At 45.0% G+C, this 9,657-nt stretch overlaps 1 protein-coding gene and 1 non-coding gene across 4 annotated transcripts; both read right to left on the reverse strand.

Moving 5' to 3' along the window:
* Positions 1-2,344: 2,344 nt before the first annotated feature.
* On the reverse strand, positions 2,345-2,429 carry LOC130143424 (small nucleolar RNA SNORD45). The gene has a single exon (XR_008819730.1). It is a non-coding gene; the product is annotated as a small nucleolar RNA SNORD45 (small nucleolar RNA).
* Positions 2,430-3,926: 1,497 nt separating this feature from the next.
* LOC130143338 (N-alpha-acetyltransferase 20-like) lies at positions 3,927-9,269 on the reverse strand. Of its 3 annotated transcripts, none has more exons than XM_056326039.1 (5): positions 9,233-9,269; positions 7,230-7,415; positions 5,663-5,835; positions 4,502-4,647; positions 3,927-4,012 (listed from the first exon to the last, which is right to left on the reverse strand). In XM_056326039.1, exons 3-5 carry the CDS (start codon positions 5,815-5,817, stop codon positions 3,927-3,929), a joined length of 387 nt encoding a protein of 128 aa, XP_056182014.1. In that variant the 5' UTR covers positions 5,818-5,835; positions 7,230-7,415; positions 9,233-9,269. The 3 variants fall into 3 exon arrangements, with proteins under 3 accessions (XP_056182014.1, XP_056182015.1, XP_056182013.1); XM_056326040.1 differs by lacking the exon at positions 9,233-9,269 and adding an exon at positions 7,557-7,652; XM_056326038.1 differs by lacking the exon at positions 9,233-9,269 and having other exon boundaries at positions 7,230-7,636.
* Positions 9,270-9,657: the final 388 nt, after the last annotated feature.

A 9,657-nucleotide genomic window follows, 5' to 3' on the forward strand; every position in this document is an offset into this window, starting at 1 on the left:
AGTTTACATTTACCTCATTTACCTCTTGCTCTTCAAGAGCAAATAAATCCTGTAAACAAATCAGTATCTTTAGCACACTGGTACTGAAGACAGCACAAAACCCCCTGGAACATACTCGTATATTTGTTTAATTTCAAAGTAGCCAGTTCAACCGATAAAGACAGCTTATTTTGTAACTGTAACCCTACTCCTCATTACTATCCTGCTACCGAAAGGAACAAACCACTAGCATTTACACCTAACGACTTATTTTTCCAGAAAAGAATAAAAAGCCACAACCAAACAAAAAAAAAGAAGTCGCCTCCTACCTTCTGTATCTCAGGATGAAAAATTTCCCTCGGGCTCTTCCCAAATTTGTCAAGACTCACAGCACTGAAATGCAAACGAAATACTGCTTTATAGGAGAGCAAGTATACATTTCAACATTAAACTGCTAACTGGCTGTAGTTAGAACCGATTTCAAAAAGAATTGTTCAAAGAGCCTTGCTGACGTGGAATTTTTTGTGGAAGAGCCATTTATTTCCCACAATACCAACCTCTAAGACTTCCTAAACTTCTTTTGGATTTTAAAAACAGAAATAAACCTGATCTCCGTGCAGGGTCCTAGTTAAGTGTACTGCATTTACTTGTAAAGCACAGAATTTTATTACATCATCCTTCACTTTGGCTTTATACATAATCCTTGTGAGCATTTTAGGAAGACTCAATAACCTATTCTATTTCATAAGCTTCTCTTTTATCTCTTTTAAAATAATTCCGGCATGTCAAATGAAAAACGAGTCGTTCAGCATCAAGTTCACACCCCAAAGATCCACAAGCAAGATCAACTGCCTCAGTCAACAGAAATACCTAATTTATAGCATTTCTTCCTAACTCATGTGTCTACATGACTATTATTTTTGCCCATTTTTTCCCTAGCATGAATTTCTGGAGCTGCGCAGCATGCCACGGAGTGCCAAACGCGGTCTGTCTGAGGCACAACTGAGCTGACACGGAGGTCACATCTGATGCACCTTTCCATCATTGCTTATGCTAGGTCACCATGCGGACAGGAGTTCCCATAGTTCCCTTTGAAATTAAAATGCTAGACTTAATTTACAAAAAAGCAGGTTTATCGTGTAACTGGAGTTCTTTGAGATAGTCGGTACCTAGACTCACGCTGGCTGTGAAAATACTTTTTCTTTAACCGACACCACAGAACAAAATGCTAAACCTCCAGGTTTTACAACAAACAAAAAACCCCCAAACAGTGCCTCTGAACCGTTTCCCTTTTCATGCAACGGGTGGAAACTTCCTCAGTAAATGACAAGTGTCCATGACCACCCAAGTGATCTGTGCTTACTGAGCAGGAAAGCAAACAATAGCTTTTCAGCTCGCACATGTATCCAAATATATACCCAAAGAAACTCCGTCAGCGTCACTTGCAGAGAGCTCTGCCATCTTACAGCCTGACCTGTAGTGAGTGCCCCTCTAGGGAACTGCAGAGCTGTGGACTCTCAGATGTACTGGAGCACATCTCTTGCCTGCCTGAAACGTTCAGGAGGCTCTCGGATATCCAGGCAGCAGCAGAAAGCGTTCTCATTTTACGGCAAGGCTGACCACACTTGCGAGTTTTCTTTTGCGTGCTCGCACCAGGAAGCCAAACCAGAACAGCTGCACACACAGCAGAGCAGTTGCTCAGCACACCTACACCAACAGAGCTCTCCTAAAGCACACCTGGAGCCATTCATACCCCAAGTCAACATCTACAGCGGAACCTGGCCACAAGCTTTGACACAATGTCATTTTGGGGTCAAACTGACGCACACCAAAAAATTAGTAAAACGCACCTCCTTCTCTGCCGCGTCAGGTATCGTGCTCCTTCAGTTGAGCTGTAGCTGTTACATTATTTCCCAAATGCAAAGCCAAACAGAGAAAATAGAACCACAGCCTGCTCCTTAAAAAGCAACTCTGCACAGGCAACCGTTCATTGTGTGTGACCCAGGGAAGATGTGACCGCGGCCCTTCAAACTTTCGGGATGCCTAGGCGGGACCAAACGGTGCTTGCGAACACAGAACATGCCTGCTCGTTAAGACAGGCTGGTCAAGTTTACCACCAAAACTCTACATCACCGTTTGCCAACCCTGTCCAGCTTTGGGTAGCCAGAGCTGCACTCAGATCACTTGAAAGCGTCTCCCAGTAGCGGCCAGCACTAAGCTCAGAACTGTACCTCCCTGGCGCCTACATGGGGGAAAACTCAGACTGTGCCCCCTTCTCCTTAAGGTGCCTTAGAGCCTGTGACAGGAATTTCATCCACTGCTTGGAAAAGCTCCAAGGTTGCAGCTTAAGGGAACCAGAGTTCCCTGGGTCTCAGAGTCATTCCAGAGCTAAAGTGGTGACAGACATCAGCTCTAGGTCAGATGATACATGCCAGCACTCACCACTGACCCAGGGCGGCAACCTGCTCCCATCCGCTACCTCCTGACCTAGGAAGCCCCTTAGGGAATTACAGCAGCAGTTCGCCAATGGAAAAGCCCCAAGGGCACGACGCGGTGACTCAAAGATCTGAAGTGGACCCCTTGCGCCCACAGGAACCGGTGCTAAAAACACAACAGGTGAGCGAGAGAACATTAACTGCCATGGCTGATACTAGAGCAAACCTCACTGGGCACTTAAGGAGAACAGCAAAACCAGAATAGCAGCAAAAGCCTGCATGCCCGGGACTGTAATAAAAGAAGACACCCTGCCTGGAGATTGTTACGAGCACAAGTAATACACGTCCTCTTCAGTTGCGATCCGAGTTAAGACAGACAACAAATATCGCAACACACCCGTATCGATTAGCTGCAACGGCTCGCCTCTCACCATGTCTGTTAAGGGTCGCAGGTTCTCCCGCTTGTCCCAGCTACGCTGGGCGCCAGTTGCGGTAGCTGGAGCCCAACTCAGGCAGCCTCACACAGGGCAGCCGCTGCTGCAGCACAAGCAAGCTATCAGGCTGCAACAAGGCTTTTACCCTCAGTCAGATTCTGCTGTCTGTGCTGTTTCTCCTTCCTCCAGAGGTCAGGTCAGGTCAGGTCAGGTCAGGTCAGGTCAGGTCAGACCACTCCCCCTCCATCCAACCCCCTCTCCCACACTCCTCAGGGCTATTTAACTACTTCACGGGAACGAGCTACAGCTGCTCATCATCCACGTCCCTCAACCCACTGCCTTGGAGGCAAGGTCACAGCTGCATGTTATCAATGCTCATCAACCTTCTGCCTTCACTCCTCTGCACTCTTCTCCAAGAAATTCCAGGGAAGACAGTGACAGAAACCTGTGTTGGAACTAAGTGCCTGGTCAATGCCTCCAAGTAACAGCATCCGTGACATCCAGACAGACTGTGAAGGGACAGATGGATCCAAGAATTAAATTAGGGAATGAGGGAACTAAAAGGCACAGAGAAACAGAGACCTCTGAGTTCTGGAGAGTGTATTGTGATGTACCCAATTTCTGGTTTTGTGGCTCAGAAAGAACGGAGCCCAGGTTTTGTCGCAGCAGTTATATGGCTGCAAAGGGAAGGCGAGAGCCAGCAACAGAACTCCTTCCTGGCACCTTCTGTGTGGGAGCAGCGGCCAGGCGTTTTCAGTTTCGGAGCAGGGCTCCGTGAGAGTGACAAAGTGAGGGGACTGTTTTGTGGCCGAGAAGGAAAACCATGACACCACCATACAGGAAGCAATTCCATTTTAATAGTCTCCAGAGTGCCACGGTTCGAAAGGAAGAACAGTAGGGTAAGAGCACGAATATGCAGCCAATACCGACAGAAGCAGCGTTGGGAAGCTTCTCAATGTTGCTTTTTGGTATTTCACGGGGAAAAACATTGAGCCTAATATTTCTCATCTGTAGAGTTCTTGGGGGCTTTGGGGAGAAGGAAACTGACACTAGGTTGTCTGAGAATCACAGTTGACAGTTACTCATTGTCTTCTGGTCTCACAGGATGAGGCAGAGGTATAATTGATTTCTTCTCTGTATCTCTGCAAAGAGCTTTCCTCGTATCTATGGCAAAAGAAAACAATGCTATTATAAAAGACAGTCATTGCACAAAGCCACATTAAGTGACTTCTCTATTACATTAAGATCATTTTTCAAGAAGATTTCCTAGAATCCTAGAATATCTTGAGTTGCAAGTGACCCATAAGGATCATCAAGTCCAACTCCATGCTCCTTGCGGGACTACCTGAAACTAAACCGTATGACTGAAAGCACCATCCAGATGCTCCCTAAGCTCCTGACAGGTTTGGTGCCCTGACTGAACGCCCTTTCAGTGGATAAGATTTTCCTAACGTCCACCCTGAACTTCCCCTGACGCAGCTTCATTCCGCTTCCTGCAATCAAGTCTCATAACTGATGTCCTCTTCAGCAGGAAAAGCTATCTAAAGCAGTATACAGGATCCCATTCATCAACGACTATCTGAACTTGTACAGGCCCAGGAACCCCCAACACAAGAACCTTTCCGTTCAACTTAAGGCACAACAACCACTTACCGTAAGCATCTTCATCTGGCTCTCCACTGCTAGCAGAGTAGCGCTCCGATACTGTCCGGTACACACGGGAGCCGAGCTGCTTAGACATATTTACTGCAACCCGATTTGATACGCTCACAAAGAGATCGACGAAAAATCCACCCTTTCTTTGGAAACATAAAACCAAAGAAAAACCACAGTAAGGAATAGCAGGTGCATGTATTGCTAAATAGCCCATAACTTGTAATCCGACCAAGAGCAGGTCTGACGATGTCATATGCTAATCAAACACCTTTCACACGGCAGTAACAGGTGCACTCCTTTCCCAAGGGACAAATCCGGTCTAAATTCAGATTTTATTCTATTTTTGTCACATCACCATTCTTTTATACCAGCCCGTGGGTTCAAAATTATGAACAGAAAGAACAGGGCAAGCTAAGCACTCACACAGGTCTCATATACACGTAAGAAATCTTTCATAAAAAAAAACCAAACAAACAAACCTAAAACTCCACGTTTTCAATTGCATTGGCTTAGGGACTGCCTCCTTCAATGTGTGTGGCAGGGGGCAGTGGCAGAACAGGTCACAAAGTTCAGTCACCTAACACAAGGCAGCCCTTCTCCTCACAAGGCAGATTCCTCAAAATGTGCAATTTTCCCATTTTACCGATTACAATGGGGTTGCCCTACCACCATGAGTTCAGGACATTTCCCTGTGGGTTCATTTGATGCTCAATTAAATTTTCAGCAAGTACAAGCAGCCAAGCATGACAAAAAGCAAGCTAAGGTACTGTCTGCCATACAGAATTGGTTCCAAGGCTGCCTGCAGGAACTGCAAAAAGCTCACGATCACTGAACAAGCACGCTGGAGACCCTACGGGAAAGTGTTGACCCTCCACGAAACTCTCTCGCTGTCAAGACAAGGACCTTTTTTTATACAGTATCTCTAGTGGAATTCAGGCTACACCCTACTCATTCTGGAAAGTTAGCTTTCATAGAAACCCTGAGATCTTACGCCGCCACACGGTATTTTTAGTCTTGTTCTCTAATTACAGGGAATCCTCAGCGAGTCAGAACACTACTTAAAGCAAGATTCTGGGTCTCTTCCATGCAAGTCAAATACCTAAGCCATGTCAGTTGAGAGGTTACTTTTAGAAGATTAAAGATAAGCATGGTACTCACTTTCCTGAAATTTCTCCCAGTAGTTCCATCAATTTAGCAGCCAAACCCAGCCGTTGAAATTCTGGTGCAACAGAGAGCGCAGCAACACGTCCAAGCCACTCTTCCCCAGCCACAGAGCCTTCCGCCTTACCCGGTACTGCGAACATACAGAGCATCAGAGCAGTAAGGAGCACCTTGGGAATAATGCACCACACGCAGCCACACGACTTTACAAAAAACCAAGCAGTCTACAAACAAACATTGCAAGGATTGTGGTAAAGGCTTAAGCAGCGACTCTACGCTATTACTCAGTGATTCAGCAGCCACTAAGTTTCATTTTGATGCAGTATTACAGTTTTTTCTTCGTTAGTGTAAATAAATAAATGGATCTCCACAAATTCATTGTTTGAGGCGTGACTGCCAAATGTAAGTTTTAAGCAATTCTCTTGAGTCTTTAACTGAGTGGAATTCACGACCGAAGGAATGGAGGGCTAGAAGCCCAAAACCCACTCACCATCCCAGCAATTACTGAAGACCTTTCGTGACTATGGGGCAATAGAGCTTGGGAAGCTTTGCCAATGTGGCAAGAGAAAGCAAAGGCCCTGGAAACACTGGACGTTGAAGGAAAAATAAAAAATAAAAGCAGGGATGGGTATATGTGCTTCATAGTTCCTCTCCTTTCTACACAGAGCCAAGCTACTGTTAGCTCATTCATGAACATGCAGACTTCCACAGGGCACTCTTATAAACATCAGGCACTGCTAAATGAGCAGCTGATGCGGTGGGTACAGAGAAACCTTCCCTACAGCAAATGCTTTAAGCTTTACCGTTAAACACTTCATTTCCTGGGTCCCCACAAAGACTTCCATTCTGTGCCCACCTTCCCAAACCCCCCAAAAGAAGGGGAATAAAAAGAACTGGAAGGAACAAATACAGATATACACACACACACACGTAAAAACATGGCGAATCTCTGTAATTAAAAAAGTTAGGAAAGGATGCAATCATCCAAGTAATGAGGAGTTAACTGATCCGCTGCATCGGACAGTCTTGTCAAACTCATGCTGGTGAAACCGAGCTCATACCAGCCGGTTTACTGAAACACTTGTCTTAGCATACATATACTTGAATCAAAATGACATTTGGCTATAGGGTGAGTGCAAGAAAATACACTTTTGCATGCTACAGCAAGAGACCTGCAAAGGGCCACGGTATAATACGCTTCAAAAGAGTCTGTGGTACAAGAAATTCAGCCCCATGGGCTGTTGGCTCAAACACGCTGGTGGAACGCTCTGTGTAACTGGCCATACGCACGGTTTACACGGGGTTTTGTACGCAATGCGCATGTTTAACTAGGTATTTATGGTTTAAGACTTGTTTTAGCTCCTAAGGCAGGCAGCCAGCAAAGATGTTTTCAAGAGTTAACAAGGAACAGAAATTAAAGGAGTTGCTGGTTTTCAGAAGCTGACTCATCATTGTTTTGAAAAATGGCACCATGTGGATCACTGTTAATGCGCTTGTAGACAAAGCGAAAGACCTTGGGTTGCGGGCGGCTGTGCAACTGTCTTAATCTTCTGAGGGTAGGTACCTTCTGTCAGTTGCTGCCGGGTGTCATCAACAAAAAGAAACAGGCTGTATTCTTCTGGATCGTCCACTCCATAAACTTTTCAGCACAAAGCTGACATACATCTGCGGTAGTGATACAGGGTCTTACTAGTAAGGTCTTCCCTGTACATGCACCGTTAACTTCCTGGAATGCAACACGAAGGCAGTTCTGTAGAATGAGAAAACAGACATCAGAAACAAAACCTCCAAACCTCATCCTCTGAAAACAGGAAGCTCAGCAACAAACAGCAAGCCTCGCTATGTTCTAGTTGTGAAACACGCACCAGTGATTACTGTACATTACAGCCACCTTGTGACTTGATGTTGGTGGTAAGACTGTGGCAGGCATAACAGAAATTCATAAGCTGACACCCTCCTTTCCTTGGCTCACATTCTAACCCTGCAACTACGAACAAACAGATAGCCGTCTTAAAGCCCCATTGAAAACGCCAGTGGTTTTAACGGGACTTGGTGTTTGGCCTTACTAGGAAACTAAATGCTGTGAAGCAAAATAAACATCAGAGGCAGCACACCCAAGAGATGATGCTGCAACTGCTGGGTCAATACTATTGAAGAGAAGCTTCAGACAATATGTTCATCAGAAGGAAAAAGAAAAAAACCCAACCCTCTGCCAGCAACACACAAGGGTGTTGATCCACAGGTTGCTGCACGATAAACCATTCACACTCTTTATGCTGCAGCACGCAAAAGGCAATCCATTTTCATGCAGGACATTTTCATCACGTTAACCGATGGCAACTTGGTGTCTGAGCCTGATGTAACCAAATTTCATCTAACAGGGAGGCAGAAAGAAAATTTACTCTGCAACATTAAAGCAAATCCGTATGATCATGAGGCAAAAGCTGGATCTTTTTTCTCTGCTGAAATTCACACATGTGCACAACTGATAACATAGATGAATTCTAAACAAGCCCTACAAGGAAACGCAGTTCTACCTTTCAAAAAGTATTTAAAAAGTAAAATAACAAGCAACTGGAAAAAAAACCACCCAACCACAAAACACTTTTGGACACATGAGCAAAGCAGCCTGCCATCACGTGCTTTTTTGCAAAGAAACTAACTGCAATTAGAAACTAAAAGCAGTAAAATGAAAGGAGATGGAAAAAATGACAGTAAGAAAGACCTGTTTATTTACTGAGCTGGTACTTCTGTTTGTACGCTGAATAAATTAAGCATGCTAAATCACAATGGCAAAAATGTACATTTCCTAAGAACAAGCTGTTAAAAGCTAAGACTGAGAAGAATGCTCCTATGACTTCAGTTCCAAAGAGCACTCTGGGTTTTTAATAAACTTTTGATAGCTTGCAGACTGAAACACTGGAACTTTGCAACAGCTTTTAAACCATTAGGACTGAGCAGAACTAATCCGTTTTTGTTAGCCGGTGTGAAGACAAATAAAATAAATACATAAAATCAAATCAGCTCTAAATAAGGCAAAGCACACTACAGTTTCAATTTCGAACGTAGTTAACACACAGAAGACCTGTTTTTCGATGCTTCTAGATGGACAGGATTGCTTCAAGGAGAGGCTGAAGTTTGTGCAAATGCCTGTAACTCATATAGTAAGTATCAAGATTCTTTATGCAGTATCAGCAAGTTGTATTTCATCATCATCAAAATACCGGATTTTTTGCTTTTCCATCCTTTTGAGGGAGGGAGGATGAAGGCCTTTCCAGGACCCAAAAGCTGGTGGTAAGGCTGTGAGACAGCACCACAGACATGTAGCAACCACACCCTGGTTCAATGTGGGGAAGATGAGTTGAGCTGAAGCTGTGTTACACATTCCTTGTAGGGAAGGTGCTTCGTTTCAGGACTGCAGATGTGGAGAAAGGAGATGGAAAACTGGCATTCTGGGCAGGCAGCAAAGTGCTTGAATTTGTGCCAAGCCTAGCCTGGAAGTGGAGCAACCTTACTGATTTGAGGCTCTCTTTCAAAGAGTCAACAAAGGAGCAGCCCTGGACACACCTGGTGCCAGCTCTTCCCGTGCTCCCCTGCATCTTCCAGCAGCTGTGGGTGACACGGGTGATCTCTACGGCTGCCCGAGGAAGGGACATGGAGAAGGAGGTGCTGAGCTGTTCCCCCCGGTGCCCAGTGCCAGGATGCCTGGGAATGGCTCAAAGCTACGTTGACAACACAAAGAGGGTGGTTAAACCCTTGAACAGGCTTCCTGGCCAAGTGGGCATTACCCCATTCCTTTCAGTGATTAAGAAGCATTTGGATAATGCCCATTAATATATAATACCATTATATAACACCGTGCTTTGCTTTTACTCATCCCTGAAGTCATCAGGCAGTTCAATGAGATGGCTGTTGTAGGTACCCTGCAACACAACTAGTCTACTCCCATTCCATTCCATTCCTTGTTCTCACTGTGAGTTCAATAACAACGA

Source organism: Falco biarmicus, unplaced genomic scaffold, assembly GCF_023638135.1.
Source record: "Falco biarmicus isolate bFalBia1 unplaced genomic scaffold, bFalBia1.pri scaffold_27, whole genome shotgun sequence".
Classification (NCBI taxonomy): Eukaryota; Metazoa; Chordata; class Aves; order Falconiformes; family Falconidae; genus Falco; species Falco biarmicus.

Excerpts from the sequence above, each read along its gene's own strand:
- LOC130143338 (XM_056326039.1), bottom strand. The coding sequence starts at position 5,817 with ATGCTCTGTATGTTCGCAGTACCGGGTAAGGCGGAAGGCTCTGTGGCT. Across the intron at positions 4,648-5,662 it reads CTGGGAGAAATTTCAGGAAA|AAAGGGTGGATTTTTCGTCG; the intron begins GTGAGTACCATG and ends ATGTTTCCAAAG. Across the intron at positions 4,013-4,501 it reads GCCAGATGAAGATGCTTACG|ATACGAGGAAAGCTCTTTGC; the intron begins GTAAGTGGTTGT and ends CTTTTGCCATAG.